We start from the raw sequence: 22,479 nt of genomic DNA on the forward strand, positions 1-22,479 counted from the left end.
TATTTTTAAATGAAAAAACTCAGTTTCATCCCTAGGCAACCTTCATTCTGCTTTAAAATTACGTTAACACCAATTCCTTTTGTTCTGAGTTGAAATTTTACATAGTGTGCCTAGCTATTCAAAGCTGAAACCCTGGCTCCTTATTCTGCTACAGGCCGCCGCACCCCTCCCCGGTGGGAGGTATGTCAGGGTATGCCTCTGGCTTTTACATGAGCATGCCTGTGTCCTGGCATACGTGGATTAAGGGAGAGAAGGCGGCGGGTACTGGTATATGTCCGTAACGAAGTGTAGCAGGCCGAGAGGGCAACGTGGTGATTGACTCCATTTATTGAGGTTGTAGTTATATGATACCTAGTGCGCAGAAGAGGATACGCTGTTCCTATGAAGACACAGCGTGCTTCCAACTTGAAGTAATAAGTTATACCCACGAAGATTATCCCGGTTATGCGGGCCATGCTTTTGATGATTAGCACTACCCTTGTGGGGCAATGTTTGTTCCTTATACCCTTTTCCTGATGAGGCACGGATGTAAGGGCCGAAACAAGTCGACTGCCTGAACATTGAGAAGTCCATTGAAAACAACTTGTGTTGAAATTTTACACACACACTGTGAAATGGTTTCAGAGGTGTAGCTGTACCTCATGTGTGTACAGGATTACCTCACAGTGGAGCCATTAGTTATAGAGCAAACACGAAACTCCAAAATTGGGGGGTAGGTAGGAATATAGGATTATGTATAGTAGAACGACTAAGTGATTGTGTGTAAGGGTAAGTTACTTACCTGTAATTCTAGTTCTCTTCCAGGGGTATCCTCATCAAAGTCATAAGCACTGAATATTCCCGCCCATGTGCGGGGACCCCGGAAATAATAAAATTATATATGTAAAAAACATACATATATACAGCTCTGTATATGTATAAACATATATCATTTTTTCCAAGCAAATGCAGCTCCCATAAAAGGCTAGGCAATGTAAATATACACATCCAATAACACACATATATCTATATATATGTATAAAGGTATAACAATACACCCAAATCTCTTTTTTTTTTTTTTTTTTTTAATGAGGTAAACACTCATGAGAAAGCAAAAAATAAAGAGAACAAACTGTGGAAAAACACAGATGTATAACACATTGCCAGCCTGCAGGCTGCATTGCAATACAATACCATAGAGACTAAAAAGCCCTGTACAGGTAAAAACTGGCACCGTGCCTTTAAGGCAGCCCTGACTTCCATATCCCATCATGCCTCAGGGGTGACAGTTAGGTCAGTTGTTCTTTGCGGGACCGTAGTCCTAAACACAAAGATATACCTTTTCCATAATGAATAATACACCTCTTCTCATTTGCCTGGGGAGGTGGGTGGGTTGCTTATGACTTTGATGAGGATACCCCTGGAAGAGAACTAGAATTACAGGTAAGTAACTTACCCTTCTCTTCCAGGGGATCCTCATCAATAGTCATAAGCACTGAATAGAGTAGCAAGCTCCCCTTCCACCAGCAGGCAAATGAAACTAAGGTTGTATCACCCATGGAGAAAAAGAATCATGAAAATGATTATGTTTGGAACAGATTCCTCAAGGAGGCTTGTCCTACTTGAGTGTCTGCCCTGGTGTCCGAATCCAGACAATAATGCCTGGTAAAAGTGTGGACAGATCTCCAAGTGGCTGCCTTGCAGATCTCGGAGAGTGGGACATTATTGAGAAAAGCCGCGGTAGCCGCTTTTCCTCTTGTCGAATGCGCTTTAGGGCGCGCCCCCAATGGTTTCTGAGCCAGTTGGTAGGCCAAAGTAATACTAGAAACAATCCACCTAGCAATGGAACGTTTGGATGCAGCAAAGCCCATACGGACAATCCCATAGTTCACAAACAATTGGTCAGATTTCCTGATATTCTTAGTCCTATCTAGGTAGAATTTTAGGACCCTTCTGACATCCAGAGAATGCAACGCCCTCTCTGCCGGAGAGGAGGGGTTGGGAAAAAAGGTTGGTAAGGAGATGGCTTGGTTTACATGAAACTCCGATACCACCTTGGGTAGGAACGAAGGGTGAGTTCTCATCACCACCCTATTTAGATGAAAAACAGTGTAGGGTTCTTTAGAACAGAGGGCCTGTATCTCACTGACCCTCCGTGCTGAAGTGATGGCTATTAAAAATGCTGTCTTCCATGTGAGGTGCTGTAGGGTAGCCTTATGAATAGGCTCAAAAGGTGAACCCATGAGCTTCGACAGAACCAAGTTTAGCTCCCAGGAAGGAGAGGGAGGTCTAACAGGGGGATAGACTTTCTTGAGTCCTTGCAAGAAATCCTTCACTACCTGCACTTTAAAAAATGACTGCTGTGAAGGCGAACGCCTGTATGCTGTTATGGCTGCTAGGTGAACCTTTATGGAAGAAAATTTCAACCCTGCCCTTGCTAAATGTAGAAGATAGGGCAAAATGACATCCTCCTGGCATTTAGTGGGATCATAATGATGCTGAGCACACCATATATAAAATCTTTTCCACTTACAGAAGTAGGAGTGTCTTGTCGAAGGCCTCCTGGCTTCCTTCAGTATGGACATACACTCTTGAGGGAGGTTCAGATGGCCATACTGGAGGACTTCAGGAGCCATGCTGTTAAGCTCAGCGAGGGAAGGCTGGGATGGTAAATCTTCCCCTGCATCTTGGATAACAAGTCCGGCCTGCACGGCAGCCGCTTGTGGGGGCGGATCGACATGTGTAGGAGATCCGTGTACCACCACTGCCTCGGCCAGTCCGGTGCTATGAGTATCATCTTGGCAGATGAATTCTGTAGCTTGGTCACCACCTTGGGAATTAGTGGGAGAGGCGGAAAAGCGTACACAAATGTCATTGACCAATTGATCAAAAGGGCATTCCCTAGGGATCCTGGTCGATGGTATCTTGAGGCGAAGCCTCGGCATTTTGTGTTTTGCTCGTCCGCGAAGAGGTCCACTTGCGGGCGCCCCCATTCCCCGAAGATGTCTTCTAACACTTCGTCGTTGATTACCCAGTCCTCTGGCTCTTGAAAATGCCGACTGAGCAAGTCTGCTTGCACGTTGAGTTCTCCTGGTAGGTGCACCGCTTTCAATGAGATGTTCCTTGCTAGGATCCAGTGCCACAGGGACTGAGCTTCCAGCGAGAGCGTTCTGGATCGAGTACCCCCCTGCTTGTTCAGGTAGTACATTGTGGTGGTATTGTCCGTCTGTACTAGAATGGTACTCGTCGTTATCGCAGGTAGGAACGCTTTGAGGGCTAGGTGGACCGCCCTGAGCTCCAGCATGTTGATGTGGTACAACTGTTCGCTGCTGGACCACCGTCCTTGAGTTTGCAGAGTCCCAAAATGCGCACCCCATCCCTGAAGGGATGCGTCGGTGATTAAGGTCTGAGTTGGGGGCTCTTGATGGAAAAGAATCCCCACTTGCAGATTCCTTGGCTTCAGCCACCACTTGATTGACTGTTTGGCTGCAGAGGAGAGGCAAACCTTTTCTTCCCACAGAGAGTTCCTTTGATCCCATTTGTCCTCGAGATCTTGCTGGAGAGGACGCATCCTTAGCCTGGCATTGGGCACTAGGAAGATGCAGGATGCCATGGCCCCTAGCAGAGATGAGATTTGCCTTGCCGACGACAGATTGCTGGTCATAATCTGTCTGCCTTTTAGCATAATGGATGACTGTCTTTCCTCCGAAGGAAACACTTTTCCTACTACGGAGTCTATAGTTGCACCCAGGTAGTGTATTCTCTGCGTTGGTGAAAAATTGGACTTTTTGACATTCACTCTGAGACCCAACCTGCGACATAAGTTCAGGCATAGCGACAGCTGTGTCCGCACATTCTGTGGCGATGAGCCCTTTATTAGCCAGTCGTCTAGGTAGGGATAGACGAAGACTCCTGCGCGCCTCAGAGCAGCCGCTACTACTGCCACGCATTTTGTGAATACTCGAGGAGCTGACTTCAGGCCAAATGGGAGGACTTTGAACTGATAGTGAGCGTTGCCTACCACAAACCTGAGAAATTTTCGATGATTCCTTAGGATGGGAATATGGAAATATGCATCCTGAAGGTCCAGTGAACACATCCAATCGCCCATCCGGAGAAGAGGATATATTTGGTGGAGCGCCAGCATGCGAAATTTTTCCTTTCTTATGTGCTTGTTCAGTATCCGTAGGTCTAAAATGGGTCTGAACTCCGCCTTCACACTCCTCTTTTGGATGAGAAAATATCTGGAGTAAACTCCCTTTCCTCTCTGGTTTATGGGCACTTTCTCTATTGCAGATTTGAGTAGTAGCGTCGCTACCTCCTCTCTGAGCTGCTTTAGATGCTGGGATGACTTGACAGGAGGAATCGATGGGGGGTGACTTTTGAAACGAAGCGAGTACCCATGACGCAGTATATTGAGTACCCACTTGTCCTTTGTGATTGTCTGCCACTCTGGAAGATGATGCGCAACACTTCCTCCCACCGGAGCGGTGGACAGCATCGGAGGAAGCGGTTTCTCATTGCTTCCCCGGTGCTTTGTTTCCTGCATTAGACTGCCTGTTGTTACCTCGTCCCCTGGATGGCTTGCGGGACTGGTATTGCTGTTTCTTTTGACCTTGCTGGTCCTGGTTCTTTTGCCAATGAGGGGTTTGAACCCTCTGTTGGTAATTGCGCCTGTCATTTCCCTTGCGGCGTCGAAACTCTTTCCTCTTTTCAAGCCCGACTGCTTTCATGGTCTCCAGCTCTGCTTTCATACGGGCCATTTCCTCGTCTGCATGGGACCCAAAAAGAGAACTACCGGAGAAAGGCAGATTTAAAATTCTTGCCTGCGCTTCCGGTTTCAGGGCCGTCAATCTAAGCCAGGATGATCTTCTGGCTGTGACTCCATGTGCATATTCATGCGCTGCCAGTGTTGCCCCATCCGCCGCTGCACTTATGATCTGGTTAGAGACTAGACTCCCCTCATGCAAAATCTCTTCAAAGTCCCGTCTGTCCTCTGATGGAACTTTTTCAACGAACCTCTGAAGAGAGTCCCATAGTGACCTATCATAGCGCCCCAGAAGAGCCGAGGCACTTGCCACCTTCAAGCTTGAGGATGCTGAGCCGCAAACTTTCCTCCCCCAGGAGTCTTGCGTTTTACTGTCCTTATCTGGTGGCACCGTTGAAGAGCCAGCTACTGCATGCGTCTTTCTGGCAGCGGCGGTGATGACAGAGTCCGGTGGAGGATCTGTTTTAAGGAATAGCGGATCCTCCGGAGCTGGACGGTACTTTTTTAGAATTCTCGCCGGCGCCGTTTTGGTGGTTGCTGGCGTGAGAAAGATATCCATTACCGGTTGTAGCAAACCGGGGACTAATGGCAACAACGGGCGTGTCACTGTGCGCTCATGAAGAGTTTCAAAAATTATGGATGTGGTGGTCTCCTGAACCGGCATAGGGATACTTAATTTTGTAGCTCCTCTACACAACACTTCTTGAAATGTAGAAATGTCATCTACCGGAGATACCCGAGAGGGTGGCGTCTCCGAGAGTGTCGGTGAATAATCCCTTTTGGATGATCTGGAAGAAGGGGAGGTAGAAGGGGTCCTACGGCGCCTTCTCTCTGATCTGGTCGACTCTCTTCTGAGGGAGGCAGACCTGGATCGCCTTCTTGGTGCTCGAGAGTGACTTCGGGATTCTCTTTCTCGAGATCTTGGTCTGATCGGTGTCGCTGGGAATACCACGCCCCTTATTCTTGTTAGCGATGCCTTTATAGTGTCTGTCATAGCAGGGTCCTGAGGCATCTCCCTTACGGGACTTTGAGGCACAGCATTGTCCTCCTCCTGCGAACTTTCTCTTGCAGGAACTGGAGATTGATGTACAAGCTCTGGTGATGCTGACCTTGAACCTGAGCCCTCTGATCCTGAAGGCGAGATAGAAATGATACGCGGTGACTCCGGAGCTGTATATATCATTCTATGAGGAGATTTTCGCCTTGAGACTGGTCGAATTGTGAGGCGAATATGTGAAACCTCCTGCGTACCCTCAACAGAGGGCTGCCTCGACGGTGATAAGCCTATCACCGGAGATCTTTGACTCGAATCTTCGAGGCTCCGAGCTTCCTGTCTCGACGTCGAGATTACCTTCGACGGAGGCTTCATGTACCTCACCAAAGCTTTGGAGACCTGTGAGGACGGAGGCACCTGCCTCAACGTCGACTCCGACGGAGGCCTCTGCCTCGACGTCGACTCCGACGGAGGCCTCTGCCTCGACGTCGACTCCGACGGAGGCTCCTGCCTCGACGTCGACTCCGACGGAGGCTCCTGCCTCGACGTCGGCCCTGACGGAGGCGTCTGCCTCGACGTCACTCCTGACGGAGACTTCTGTCTCGACGTCGAAAGCTCCGACGACGTCGAAAGCCTCCTCGCCGTCGAACGATGTTTCCTCGACGGCGATCTTGATCTTGACGGCGATCTTGGTCTCGACGTCGACTGTGGAGATCGTCTACGTTCTTCTCGCGACGTCGAATGATGTCTCGCCGACCTCGACGTCGAACGATGTCTTTCTTTCGACGACGAACGATATCTCTGTGCAGACGTCGATCGATCTTCTCTCGACGTCGACAGATGCTTCTTCGACGTTGAACTATGGCGCCGAGTCCTCGACGCCGAGCTTTTAGACGCCGTCGACGTCGAACGCATCCTCTTCGACGCTGAATATAAAGTCGACGTCGATTTTCTCTTTGCAGCATGACTTCCCCTTGACTCCTCACCTCTCAGCGACGATCCCGCCGCTGGAGTCTTCGACGCCGAGCCCGACGTCGATGGAGAGCAAACAGGGACCAACTGCTTCGACGTCGACCGTTCTGCTAGGCCATACAGCCTAATCCTCTCCCTCTCCTTTAAAGTCCTTTTGGAAAGGTCTTCACAATGACGACATGTTGCTGGAGAGTGAGAGTCCGGCAGACAGATGATACACACCTCATGTGTGTCTGACGCAGCCTTCTTTTTTCCACAAGATGGGCATGGAACAAATAAAGAAGGCATTTTTCTGACAAAATGGTTGAAAAATCAGTCAGAAAAACACAGGATACTGACTTCCTCACAGAAATTGTAAGAAGAAGTCCCAAAAAAATCTTAAAGTTGTTATAATTTTTGACTAAAGAATCAAAAAAGAAGAGAGCTGAATTCCAGGGTCCTGACTGAAGGAGCCGGAAAGAACAACTGGCCTAACTGTCACCCCTGAGGCATGATGGGATATGGAAGTCAGGGCTGCCTTAAAGGCACGGTGCCAGTTTTTACCTGTACAGGGCTTTTTAGTCTCTATGGTATTGTATTGCAATGCAGCCTGCAGGCTGGCAATGTGTTATACATCTGTGTTTTTCCACAGTTTGTTCTCTTTATTTTTTGCTTTCTCATGAGTGTTTACCTCATTAAAAAAAAAAAAAAAAAAAAGAGATTTGGGTGTATTGTTATACCTTTATACATATATATAGATATATGTGTGTTATTGGATGTGTATATTTACATTGCCTAGCCTTTTATGGGAGCTGCATTTGCTTGGAAAAAATGATATATGTTTATACATATACAGAGCTGTATATATGTATGTTTTTTACATATATAATTTTATTATTTCCGGGGTCCCCGCACATGGGCGGGAATATTCAGTGCTTATGACTTTGATGAGGATCCCCTGGAAGAGAATTGTTTGTGTAATTTTTATGTATTGTTTTGTGTCTGCATAAATTTGAGAACAATTAAAAGAATTTACTAATTCTTATTATTTGGAATATGAGTTGGTATGTGCCTTACTATGAATAAAAATAAATAGAATGGGATTGTGTACCACAGAATAGGATCAATTAAATGTTTCCTATTGTTAATGTGAATGTATTTATTCCTCCACATCATTGTTTTGCATAGTTTGATGCTTCTTTGCCTTGATGGTGGAGTGGTAGGGCAAACCCCATTGTTTTATTACTGTGTCCTGGACCAGGGCTAGATTAACAGACCATTCTGCCACTCTATTATTTTCTAGGTGGACTGTGGGCTAGGCGGTCTGGCTTCAGAATAGGATGGGATGCCATCACCCTATAATGCCATATGGGCCCATTCTAGTTGTGGCCACTTGCAAAGTGGGGCTGGTTTAAACATTTTTGCCAGGGAGGACTTTGGTTTATATTCTAGCCATGTGTGGATAATCCAATTGCAAGTTTCACTTGCAGGCTCCATAACAATTCAAAATGTAGTCTGGGTGCCATATTCAAATTTTTATATACACCATTGCTCTTGAAGCAGGAGGACATAAGCAATGCAAATATATACAAGGCCACTGCTAGTAGGAACAGCTGAGTCAACATAATCAGATCGCTCTCTTACAGGGAACACATCACTTCATCGGATATTGCTGCAGTTCATAGCTTAACTTTCTGATGCAATAGGAACTTCCTTCTTTACTTATGGAAATCTAGAATTGTCCTAAACACAGGCACACTAGACAGGACAGCAGTGAGGTGACACAGGATCATATGACTTATTGTTAAGTCAACTCTCCTAAGCCCTTAAGGGGTCACCAGCATATTGACTTGGACATTTTCCCTGTCTGAGAAAAATGCAGCATACTGACTTAACACTGCAGTAATGTCCTACAAGATGCCGCAACTCAGCCGCCGAGTTTGATACATTCTCAGCAGTGATACAATGTACTTAATGGGTCTGGGTGTCTCTGACTTCCTCATGTTCATGCACATTGAGCCATACAGGGGTGGAAAGGCTAGGACCACAGAGGTCTGCATTAAGGCAGCTCCTCTGCAAGTTCTCGGTTCAGCCTCGCACACCTCCATAGAAGTCACACTCACATTCAGTAACCACTTCCACGAAGGAGAACAATTTTCATCTCACTGCACTCAGCTCAATGGCAAGCTGCCTGTTCAGCCTCATACACTTCTAGAGCAACAATGCTCACATTCGGCAACCACTTTCGTACAGGAGCACATTAATCATCTCAAGGCTGCCACCTCAACTGCAAGCACTTCTCTTTGCACCATAATCAGGCTGACTGATCCTCTGGAACATTCCAAAATATTCACCCTCACATTTTGCCACCCCTTCCCGGCAGGAGCACAATAATCATCTCACTTGAGGCACTGTCACCCACTCCAGACTCAGTCCACATACACGTGATTTCATTACCCTTTCATGCTTCCAGAAATATATTGTTTGAGCATTCTCCTGGTATCACTAGCAGGGACTTCTCATAGGCCAGAAGGAACAGCATTTGATTGCATCAAAAACAACTTCCACAGTTATCAATGCCCCTTAATAGAAATCCAATCTACACACTCAATTCTGATAAAAATTCCACTTAATGTACCACCCTACCGGACATAATCACTCTTTCACGTAACAAATAACCAAACTCATATTCAAAAAATTGTTATCCTCAACAGACCACATCTTCCTTGGAGACTTTATCTTGCACTAGGATGCAGTTAATGACTTACATGCCTTGTGACTAAACACCTCCATGAGCAATAACAACCTCTCACAACTCTCCATCGCTTTTACTCATTTGTAATACTAGATCCTATGATAGCAAACAAAGGTTGAATCAAAATTGATACTCCAATTCTAGTTGACTGGTGCGACAACTACCAAATTATATTACCTGTCTCTTGCTCTAAAATGATCCCCAATGGACAAGCCAACATCCTTAACATTAGATTAGAGATGATCAACTCAGCAGACCTAAACTCCAGAATTTCCACATTCATGTCCACTATCCTCCAAACGAGTAGAAAACATGACCAGCCCTTATCTAAAATCCGTTTCCACAACAGTCAATGAGGGGGCCGCATCATAATTGAAGCATCTCAAGAATAAACCCATTTCCACATGGTTCAACAAGTAACTACATTTTAACAGTAAGACTGTAAGATCAGCGGAAAAAAAATGGAGACAATATTTCACTACTACCAAGCTAGAAAAACTCGAAACTGAAATAAGACAAGCAGGAAACACTTATTTGTAGCCATAGCCTTGTACATTGAACAAGAGATGCACCACACACAAAATCAACCTACAAAACAATTTAACATGGACACTTTACAGAGCCTTCACCAATCATCCTGTCAAAAGGCAACCTCAATACAATCAGTAATCACTTCATCTTATTTTTAAAAGCAAAAGTGAAGAAAATGAATTGTCCATCTTTAGCTCTCCACCTCGGTTTCCCACTTCTGATTCCACCCAAACATCCAGTGCAATGTGTGGTTTGAGTTGAAAGAAATTTCCCAAGCTGATCTTTGTAAAAACATGTCCAAACTAAAAATGTCCTCTCACTTCTCTGATCTCGTACCCACCTCCATCATGTAAGACTTGAGTTCAACCACTGAACGCTCCACTTCTATTGCAAGGGATTGTAACAAATGTTTAAAAATTACCCCCACTTTGTAAAAACACAGATCTGACTCAAAAAACCTAAACAACAACCACCCAGTTGCGAAATTTCCCTATCTGACTAATGCCCTAGAAAACTGGGTGTAATTCCAACTAAAACAGTACATCTACCACAACAATCTACTTGCCCACTGTCAATTGGGATTCCGAACTCTTTGCTGTACTGGAAATGCTATTGTCGATGATACCCTCCTCATGTTGGACAGAGAGGAATCATGCCTTCTCACCCTCAACATCTCTTCTGCTTTTGACAAGGTCAATAACCCCACTCTTCTCAAAGCCTTAAAAACCAGAATGGAGCCGATAGGGAATGTACTCAAATGGTTTACCTCATTCCTAGACAGTCACTTTCAATGCATGAAAATTCTCAACTCCACCTCTTGTAACATGCCACTGCAAAAAACGTGTCCCCCCCCAAGGCTCCAATCTATCCACCAGCCTTTTCAACCGCTACCTGGATCCTCTGGGCGCTATCCATTACAACTTCAAAATCACATACCACGTTTAGGCAGACAACTCCCTACTGTACCGAAGTCACTTCATTGATGGACATAGAGTTTCTCACTCTGATACCAGCATAAATAGAATCCTGGATATCCCACAAACACCGCAAACTGAATCCACAGAAGGTGGAATTCCTCCTGATCTCACTCCCCAACAGTTATACGATCATGGTTAAAAGCCATCAACAAACTCAACTACCATCCCTCTATTGTGAACTGCACAAAGTCACCGGGTTTTCACCATAACAATAAATGGTACCTCCAAGCCCATATAAACAACTAAGCCAAAGGAGGGCTCAAACTAGTACACAGAGTGAAACATTTCTTTCCACCTGATAATTTCAAAGAGGTGGTTCAATTTCTTCTCAAGATTAGACCTTGAAAATGAGCTTTTAACAGGGATACCTAAACTTCATCTTGCGCCCCCAAAAGCAACCCTCCACTCAGTGCTAGACTAGTTTCAGGCTCAAGAAAATATGATTATATCACCTTCATTTTGATTTCACTAAAATGGCTACAGATCAAAGCTAGAAGTATTTTTTTAAATAGCTTGCATTATTCACAAAGCTCTCAATACAAATACCCCGAACTAGTTGACTGAAACACTGATCATCATTGGAGTTCAACACCTCCTTTGGAGCTCTGACATCTTCCTACTTGAAATCACTCACTGACAAAGAAAAAGAACCACCAGGCAAGCCTTCTAGGGATATATTCCCAGGCTGAGAAGCACAATTCCCCCATTAATCAGGTCCACTCTATCCTTCCAACAATTCCTCCTCAATGGCCCCGTTACCTCCTCCTAAGAACTCATTTTCAAGGAAACTTTAAATTAAGAAGCAATGGAACGCTGTCTATATTAACTATTGAAAAATATCCACAAAAATGAAGTGGGAGAGGATAACTCCCTACTCCAGCCTCCCCGTTCAGTCACTGGATAACACACAAAGGAGTAGGAAAGGGGAGAAGTAAATAAAAAGTGTGTGCAAAGGAAGCTGAGGGCACGTGTCCAATGTGGAAAAACTGCCCTCACTCCCAGAATTGTGACATGCTTCATTATAGGGCGTGCTACAGACACCCCGGCGCAGACCAACGCCGGGGTGGAGCAACGAGGAGGGGAAGACAATACAAACAAAAACACAGTATTGGGATCACCATAGAAAAAGTGCAGCCAGAGTGGATTAAAAATAGCTCAGATGGATACATTACTTACCTGTAATCCTAGTTCTCTTCCTGGGGTATCCTCATCAAAGTCATAAGCACTGAATATTCCCGCCAATGTGCGGGAACCCCGCAAATAATAAAAATTATATATTAAAAACATATATATATATACAGCTCTATATATATATAAAAACATATATCATTTTTTCTAATACCAATGAAGCCCTCATATAGGAGGCTAAACAATGTAATAAAACACATAAGCTGCTTTTGCAAATATACATATTATATGTATAAAAACACATGAGGGCAGGAAGCACTTGAACTCTGTTTTTAATGAGTAAATCTCATGAGTAAACTGCAAAAGAAAAGCAGGCATTGTTAGCCTACAGGCTGCATTGTAAACCAACATAGAAAATGAAAGCAATCTTCCATAAAAACTGGCACCGTGCCTTTAAGGCAGCCATGAACCCTAGCTTCCCATCATACCTCAGGGGTGACAGTTAGGTCAGTTGTTCTTTGCGTAACCCTGAAGATCAGGGCACCAAGATGATATTTAATAATGAAATAATCTCATTTGCCTGGGTAGGTGGGTGGGTTGCTTATGACTTTGATGAGGATACCCCTGGAAGAGAACTAGGATTACAGGTAAGTAACTTATCCTTCTCTTCCAGGGGATCCTCATCAATCGCCATAAGCACTGAATAGAATAGCAAGCCCATCATCCACCTGCAGGCAAATGAGAAACAAAGTGACCTTGTTAACAACAACCAAAAAATCAGCTGTTGAACAGATTCCTCAAGGAGGCCTGATCTACTTGAGTGTCTAGTATCTGAGTCAAGACAGTAATGCCTTGTAAATGTATGCACTGATCTCCAAGTGGCTGCTTTACAGATCTCAGAGAGCGGTACATTATTGAGGAAAGCAGTTGTAGCTGCTTTCCCTCTCATGGAATGAGCTTTGGGAGCGGACAAAAGAGGCTTCTGTGCCAACTGGTAAGCCAATTTGATGCATGAGACTATCCATCTGGAGATGGACCGCGTTGATGCTGGGAAACCTGTTCTGCTCGAACCATAATTAATAAATAGGTGATCAGACTTCCTCAATGGCTTCGACCTGTCAAGATAAAACTTCAGAACCCTTTTATGGTCTAACGAATGTAGAGCCCTCTCAGCTGGAGTGGAGGGATTGGGAAAAAAGGTCGGAAGAGAAATAGTTTGATTTACAACTGAAAGAACCAGGGTTGAGAAGGAGAACGTCTGTACGCCATAATGGCAGCCAGGTGTACCTTAATGGATGAGAATTTCAAACCTGCTCTGGCTAGGTGAAGTAAATAGGGCAAAACTACCTCCTCCTGCCCCTTGGTGGGATTACAATTATTTTGCATACACCAAATGTAAAAACGTTTCCATTTGCAGGCATAAGAGAGTCTTGTAGAAGGTCTCCTTGCCTCTTTCAATATGGTCATGCAGTCCTGTGGAAGACCTAAATGCCCATACTGGAGGACCTCAGGAGCCATGCTGCCAAGCTCAGTGACAGAAGGTTGGGGTGATGAATCCTCCCGTTCATCTTGGATAGCAGGTCCGGTCTGCACGGCAGCCTCTTGTGTGGGCAGACTGACAGATGTAGAAGGTTTGGGTACCACCACTGCCTCGGCCAGTCGGGAACAATCAGTATCATTGTGGTGTCCGAGTGAGATAGCTAGGTCACCATCTTCGGGATGAGAGGCAGGGGTGGAAAGGCGTACACAAATGCCCCTGACCAGCTGATCCAAAGGGCATTCCCCTTCGATCCTGGTCGGTAGTACCTTGAGGCGAAGTCTCGGCATTTTGTGTTTTCGTCGTCCGCGAACAGGTCTATGCTTGGACGGCCCCAAGCTTGGAAGATGTCGTCGACCACCTCGTCGTTGAGGACCCAGTCCTGCTGTTCCTCGAAGTGACGGCTGAGGGCATCCGCCTGAGAATTCTGCTCTCCGGGCAGGTGAACTGCTGTGATGGATAGATTCCTCGCCAGAAGCCAGTGCCAAAGGGTCAGTGCCTCCAAAGAGAGAGTCCTAGAGCGAGTTCCTCCCTGTTTGTTCAGGTAGTACATGGTGGTGGTATTGTCCGTTTGTACTAGGATGGAACTCGCCTGAATTGAAGGGAGGAAAGCCTTGAGAGCTAGATGAACTGCCCTTAGCTCCAGCATGTTTATGTGGTATAACTGCTTCTTTGACGACCATAGACCTTGTGTCGGGAGAGACTCCATGTGGGCTCCCCATCCTTGCAGGGATGCGTCTGTGATCAGAGTCTGCGATGGAGGAGGTTGATGGAACGGTACTCCTTCCCTCAGGTTGCCCTTCTTCATCCACCACGGAATGTATGCTCTGGCTACGTGCGATAGATAAATTTTGTCTTCCCAGCGAGAAGACCGTTGATCCCATTTGTCCTCTAGATCTTGCTGTAGAGGACGCATTTCCAATCTGGCACTGGGCACAAGAAAAATGCAGGATGCCATCGATCCTAGCCTGGAGGCGATCTGACGCACCGAAGACAGGCTGCTCTTTAAAAGTTTTCTGCCTTTCTGAATGAGGGATAATTGTCTCTCCTCCGAAGGAAACACTTTTCCTCACTCTGAGCCAATCAGCACCCCCAGGTAGTGTATTGTTTGAGTGGGCTGGTGCGTCGACTTCTCGAAGTTCACATGTAGGCCCAGTTTTTGACAAAGCCCTAGGCACTGCTGGAAATGGTTCATCACACTCTGGGGAGAGGGGCCTTTCAGCAACCAATCGTCCAGCTAAGGGTAGACGAAGATGCCTCTGCGTCGCAGAGCAGCTGCCACCATCGCCATTCACTTCGTGAACACTCGGGGAGCTGACTTCAGGCCGAAGGGCAGCACGTTCAACTGATAGTGGGATGTTCAGACTATGAATCGTAGATATTGCCGGTGATGCTGATTTATCGGTATATGAAAATAAGCATCTTGCAGATCCAGCGAACACATCCAATCCCCTTTGCGGAGGTGAGGATATATTTGATGGAGAGCCAACATGCGAAACTTTTCTCGTTTGATGGACTTGTTGAGTGTTCGCAGATCCAGAATGGGCCTGTACTCCGACTTTTTACTTTTGTCTTTGCCAGGAAGTATCTGGAATAAACTCCTCGACCTCTTTGAGACCTTGGAACCTTCTCTATGGCTGATTTTAGGAGAAGGATGCCCACTTCCCTCTGCAGCATGTTGACCTGGCAGCATGATGACGGCACCTGAGGGATCAAGGAAGGACGACGTCGGAAACGTAGAGAGTACCCATTCTGCAGCATAGCTAACACCCACTGATCCTTCGTGACAGCTCGCCACTGGGAGCATTCTCCACGGATACCAGAGGTAGGACCGGAGGGGTCCTCCCGTTTTGTGTCCCGAAGGCTCCTGAGGAATGCAGAGTGACCCTTTCTTTTGGGCACACTTCCCACGGCAGAAACATGTCAACACCTTGGCAGTAAAGAAGGGGTGGAGGAATCTTAATTTTCTCCTTCCAACTCCATCCTTCATGTTTTTTAATCTAGCCAGATGGCCCCGGAATAAATTTGGCAGCGGGTACATATCTGAGCTAGTTTTAATCCTCACTGGCTGCACTTTTTTTCGGTGATCCCAATACTGTGTATTTGTTTGTATTGTCTTCCTATACCTGTTGCTCCAACCCAGGTGTTGGTCTGCGCAGGGGTGTCTGTAGCATGCCCTATGATGAAGCATGTCACAATTCTGTGAGTGAAGGCAGTTTTTCCACATTGGACACGGGCCTCTGTTTCCTTTGCACACACTTTTTATTTACTTCTCCCCTTCCCTACACCTTTGTGTGTTATTCATATAATAATTATTGCCCAACATGTCATTGAGTCTAGACCGGCAATCTTATCCTATATTCCAGTAACCACAGGGCATTCTGCTGCTCTGTTTCTTTAGACATAAAATGGTCGCGCCTCAGTACTGACTGAGACTTACCAGTCTCACGGACCCACATGGACCCCAGTGTGACCATTCCTCTGTATCCTGTACTATATCATACATCCCCAGTCTTATTTACCTACACTATACCTTACAGAAATGATTTGCCTCCAATTGTTTGTTGTAGATATTTTCAACGATAATCGGATAGGGCTGGCATACTCACTCACGTATAGTGTACACAGTGCTGTAGCACATGGTTTTATGCATTTAATACAATTCTGTTGGGTAAATTCTGTACTTTGTAAAGATCTGACACACATCGAGGATCGAATCTATATAAAAACCCCAAATAAACAGCGCACTTACTGCAACCACTCTCTCTGCATGCTGAGGGGAAAACAAGCTTTCCAAATGAAAATTAAGGGCCTGATTTGGATCTCGGCAGATATCCCATCCGCCAAAATACAAATCCCATAGGATATAATGGAATTTATATTTCGGTGGACAGGATATCAGTCACCGATGTGACGGAGTAACTCGTTTGCTGAGATCTAAGGGGCATATCAGCAACAACCGGCGATAATTATCGCTAAGCGCACTTAGCGCTAGGATAATTATCGCCGGCTAGCGTGGATTTTTATCGCTGAGATAGCGTGCTATTAGCAACGCTTATCTCAAAAGCGATAAAAATCCTCACGCTAACTGCCTAACGTGAGATTATCGCTGGAAACCCAGCGATAATCTCACGCAATGTGGCGTTAGCTTGATGATAGGGACTCACAAGCTTAGCCATGATATCCACCTTCCATAGGATATCATGGCTAATTCAGTCCTGAAGCAGGCGTAAGGAAAGTAGCGATAACAGGGGTTATCGCTACTTTTCTTGCCGCTATGCTTCATAGCGTGGGGCTTGATAGGAGAAATGTCGCTTAGCGACATTTCTCCTGTCATGTCAGGTCAGGAACGCCCACTTTGCATCTCATTAGAGATGCAAAGCTGGGAGTTAGGAATTCCTACGCTAACGCAAGCTTTCACGCGTTAGCGTGAGCTTGTTAATTAGGCGATGAAATTATCGCCGCTTTTCGGACGAAAACGGCCGCAAAAGCGGCGATAATTCTATCGCCTCGCCTTGCTGATATGCCCCTAAATCAGGCCCTAAGTCATATCACACTTTCTATAAAGTAAATTCAGGTAATCTTGGGGCATATCAACAACAACCGGCGATAATTATCGCTGAGCGCACTTAGCGCTCGGATAATTATCGCCGGCTACCGCCGATTTTTATCGCTGAGATAGCGTGCTATTAGCAACGCTTATCTCATCAGCGATAAAAATCCTAGCGCTAACTGGCTAACGTGAGATGATCGCTGGAAACCCAGCGATAATCTCACTTTAGCTAGTTGATAGGGACTCACAAACTTAGCCATGATATCCACCTTCCATAGGATATCATGGCTAAGTCAGTCCTGAAGCAGGCGTAAGGAAAGTAGCGATAACAGGGGTTATTATCGCTACTTTTCCTGACGCTATGCTTCATAGCGTGGGGCTTGCTGATAGGAGAAATGTCGCTTAGCGACATTTCTCCTGTCATGCCAGGTCAGGAACGCCCACTTTGCATCTCATTAGAGATGCAAAGCTGGGCGTTAGGAATCCTGACGCTAAAGCAAGGTTTCACGCGTTAGCGTGACCTTGTTGATTAGGCGATAAAATTATCGCCGCTTTTCGGCCGAAAGCGGCCGCAAAAGCGGCGATAAGTTTTTATCGCCTGCTTGTTGATATGCCCCCTTGTGTTTTATTCGCTCTCAGTTTTAGCTGCTCTCTTTTGCCTACTTTTTTGCAGCTCAGTGCTCTCCCACATGATGCTTCGACCCAATATCATGAATTTGAAAGTGTACGTAGATCACTTGTAAACTTAATAGAGGGGTGAGCTTGTTTTGTACCTGCTGGTCTCTTTGCTGTACTGGCCCTTCCCGACTTTGTTCACAGCGCATACACGGAACTGGTAGGTACGGGCTGGAGTCAGGCCGCTCACTGTGGCGGTGGTCACTTTAGGGTTGACGTTCGATAAATGCACCTTCCACGGAGAGTCTGAGAGAGAAACAAAACGCACAGGACGTGAATACATCAGCTGCAGCACAGTGACAAATGTTCAAGGCGATGCATGCTGCTGGTACAGATTTTTACATTTGTTTTCTGGAAAGGGATGTTGCACATGCCACTGCATAATAAATAAAAACTATATTCATTAACATTTTAATACAAAAAAAATGGGGGAAAAAAGGAAATGAGTATGATAAAGACAGATGGGCTGTGCATTTCACAACCCATCTGTCTGGCAATCCATTATGAAGCCACACCCATGAGCGGCTTTCGCGGAAGGGCTGTAATGAGAATCTGCGGGAGGGTGGAATACGTTCTTCCCGCCCTTCAGCAGGTGCACAAGAATGGTTCTGTCAGCCAGATCTATTTTTCACTGTAAGATTCTGGCTGGCTTCGACTGCGTATTCTGCATGCATGCATGCTGGAAACTGCCAAGGTGCATGCTTGCCAGTCTAATAATTCTGCTGATTGACTTCTCGGGGTAAATGGACCAGGCAATGCTGTCAGTAGCCTGCTGTCGGAATTACAGTTTCAGATCCCTGGCTAGGTGATAAATGAACTGCCGCAAGGACCTGCACACAATATTCATATCACAGAAAAAGATAGGAGGCTGCACTTTCTTGCTGGAAGCACCTGCCATAGTGACTGGAAATGAAAGTGACATATAGAATTGCACATGTAAAAGTATCACGTATGGGGCTTCCGCTAAGGTGTTCCGAATTACCTCTCAGACATCTGGAACAAGAGAACATTGATTTGTCAATTTATAAAGCGCAAAACAATGCCCAAAGATTGGCTGAATTATACGTTGCATAGCTTTATGAACAACATTTTTGTTGTTGTAAGGCCAACCTCCCTACACCTCCCATCCGCAACCTGTCTCCATGGACAGATAAAGAAGAGGTGAGAAGCTGAGTCAGGATCCAGTGGTATAGTCCTTGGGGAAGGCTGTCGAATGCAAGTGCAAGCATCATGATGTCACTACACTTGACAACAAACTGATTATCAACTCCAGAGACTTCACAGAAGATGTCAAACCCATCTTTTAGGATATCGGATTCCTTAAAATAAACATAGGCAACATAAAGAATTATAGACGGGCAAGTGAGTAACGGGGATGTTTTTCCAAAAAGTTTTAAGTAATAATGAGAGCCTCCAATCCTGCCTTCCCCTCCCCTAACGTGACTCCTTCTCCCACAGCTCGGCCAAAACACCGGCAGCCATCGCTTGCTGCGGCTTATCCCGTTTTCCTTGTATACAGAAGCAATCTGGTAGGTAATACCGCCACTCCCCCTGCAACTGTAGGCTACCTTACCACTCGTGCCCTTCACCTCGTCTAACAAAATTCCTTCTCCTACAGCTCTGACCTTAAACAGGCAGCCCCCGGTTGCTGCACTTCATGCATACAACAATAAATTCTGCCCTGTACTCAGTTCGGTGATCCTACCCTCCTGACGCCACCACTTACAACGCTACCACTACACGTCAAGGTAATCCTCATTCCGGCCCCCCTTCTCCCAACTCCACCCCTTACATCCTGATGGCCAACGTTGTTTCCTCCTTTTAAAGGCACATTCACCACCTTGTAATGAGAAGTTCAATCGGAGATCAGACACCATTGCTATTGTTCTGCGCCAACACGACGAAGCCTCGAACCCTATCACCTCTTGAAGGTCAGATATCAGCGTTCACCATCACCACCTCGCACTCCACAGATTCGTCACTAATTTGAAATTGTCCGGTAGGCACTTTATAAATACGCCATCACCCTCTTCACCCTCTCACGACTTTTCCGAATAAGTTCACTGGAAAGCTCAGAAAACCTCGCCATTGATTCACTTATGGTCATAAAGTCCTCTTGTTAACCTTTCTCAATCAACAGTTAGCGCATGTTCCACGTTCGCATTCTAGGAATTCACAGTTGTTCTATATATATTGCATATGTATGTTGACATGCATCCTTTTCTTACTTTAATGGCGGACTATGTTTTCTTATCTCCCTTTTTTCCTCGTTCATTCCAACAGGCGTATAACTTCTATCAGGCAACTTTAAAAATTTTAGTCCTGAAGATGATCCCACTGTATTAGGAGCTAGGGATCGAAACGTCGACTTTCTGTAACAGCACCACATTTTATCCATTGCGAAAAATGTATTGTGGTCTCTGTTGGTTTGAGCTTACATGATTTTCTTATTGTACTGTAAGCCTCCTTGTTTGCTCCCAAAGTTTTTGGCTGCTATTCTTTTCTTCCTCTCCTCCCCTTGTTGAAAACTCGGTACAGGCTTGTGCCCTTGTTTCATTTTTCTTCCTTTATCTCGTTTAAAACCTTCTGTATTTTCTCAAAATAAATGTTCCTCTGTCCGGCTGGACACAGGAAGAATTTGCATAGGTCTTATTGAAGTCTATGTGTTTAAGAGTTACATTATCCATGTTTAAGCTAAGGACCTTTGTTCTTTAATAATGCGTTATCTATGGCATCACTCAGAAACCCGAGGTGAAAAACATTCCAGTAATTCATGGTTACCCAGCTATAAGTTTATGTTATATATGGCCCACGTAATCATCTGCCCCCATATAGGGAGTGGATGTAGCCTTACGGCTAGATCGGTCGACCTCGAAGCTGGGAAACTGGGTTCGAGTCTCGGCAACAACGCTCAACATCCTGTGATTCTGGGCAAATCTCTTAATCTCCCCGTGCCTAACAAAAAAAAAATGAATGTGTCCTAATGTAACGAAACTGGTGCTCATGTAAAGCGCTCTGATACCCGATATCTCGGGTCTTGTTCGCGCTATAAAAAAAATAAATAATAATAACTGCTCGGCTGAGGCAAAGTAGTAACGGGGGAGCCTCGTCTCCCTGTCCCAAATGTGAAAAAAAGAACTAGTTACTTACCTGTACACTATGGTTCTCCAGTATTATCTTTCATAGATTCACATGCTTGTATCTTCCCCGTCGTCATGGTGGGAGTCTCACGGTAACAGAATGACCACAGCAGTATAAGAAAACTGCATAGCAAAATCCCATAGGGAATCATCTTATTTGGTAACCAAATCTCATCATTATGTGGTCCAAAACTCAGCCAATCGGCTGCTAGCCCTGCCCTCACACTCCCCAGCAGAGCCTTCCTGCCTCAGATTTCCAGCCCCGAGTGCGAGACTAGAATACTCTTAGAGACAATGAGGTTCTGCCTGAGAAATGGGGAGGTGGGCGGGCCGCATGTGAATCTATGAAAGATAATACTGGAGAACCATAGTGTACAGGTAAGTAACTAGTTCTTTCTCCAGTATTGAATCTTTCATAGATTCACATGCTTGTATCAGAATAGTAAGCAGTACTTATCCCAAACTGCATTTCCAGGCTAGAACCCCCCAATAAACGTGGGCTCTGCTCTTTTGGGTAGAATGTTAACATACATTGCAGTATTTGAAAATTTGTGCAACCATACATATATCTGTACATATACATTGTTATAATCCATGATAAATACCTTAATGAAATAGGTGCCGTAGAACTGCTTGTCCCACTGCTGCATCCTTTTTCCACGCTGCGTCCAGACAATAATGTCTAGTAAAGGTGTGCGCATTCTTCCATGTCGCAGCTCTACAAATGTCTGGTAATGGCACTCCCGCAAATAGGGCCGTAGAAGTTGCCATCTTCCTCGTTGAGTGTGCACGTACTTTGGATTGCAAAGGCCTTCCAGCTTTGGTATGACACAAGGATATTGCTGACGATATCCATCTCGAGATACTGGCTCTGGAAAGTGCCACCCCTTTCCTGGGGCCGGCAAAGGCTACGAAAAGCTGGTTTGTTTTTCTGAATGCTTTGGTCTTGTCGATATAGAATTTTAGGCATCGCTTGATGTCCAAAGAGTGCAATGCTCTTTCCGCCGCCGTTGACGGGTCCTTACAAAATGTAGGCAAAACTATTGGCTCATTTAGGTGAAAGCTGGAGGGGACTTTAGGAATAAATTTGGGATTTGTTCTGAGAATCACTCTGTCCTGCCTGAATTGTAGGAATGGTTCTGCGATTGAGAAGGCCTGAATCTCGCTGACTCTTCTTGCCGATGTAAGTGCTAACAATAACGCCGTCTTCCATGAGACAAACTGCAACTCCGCCTTATGGATGGGTTCAAAGGGCGGTTTCATCAACTGCGTAAGAACTGTATTCAGTTGCCAAGGAACAATCGGTGTTCGAACAGGAGGGAACATTCTGAAGAGCCCTCTGAGGAATTCCTTAACGACTCTTTGGGACCAAAGAGAAGGACGGCCAGGATCTCTGGTGTATCTTGAAATTGCGGCCAGATGTACCTTTATGGACATATGAGAGAGTCCGGATTTGGCCAATGTCAACAGGTATGGAAGAATCTGGGCAGA

At 45.5% G+C, this 22,479-nt stretch overlaps 1 protein-coding gene across 2 annotated transcripts in view; it reads right to left on the bottom strand.

Moving 5' to 3' along the window:
* The window catches only part of SDK1 (sidekick cell adhesion molecule 1), a 2,285,003-nt gene that overhangs the window by 693,400 nt on the left and 1,569,124 nt on the right, over positions 1–22,479 (bottom strand). For both annotated transcript variants that reach the window (XM_085629198.1, XM_085629197.1), the window contains one exon: positions 17,947–18,094. In XM_085629198.1, the coding sequence (XP_085485324.1) occupies positions 17,947–18,094 (148 nt within the window). The remainder of the gene's footprint in view (positions 1–17,946; positions 18,095–22,479) is intronic.

The sequence above is a fragment of the Triturus cristatus genome, chromosome 10 (genome assembly GCF_964204655.1).
Source record: "Triturus cristatus chromosome 10, aTriCri1.1, whole genome shotgun sequence".
Taxonomy (NCBI): domain Eukaryota; kingdom Metazoa; phylum Chordata; class Amphibia; order Caudata; family Salamandridae; genus Triturus; species Triturus cristatus.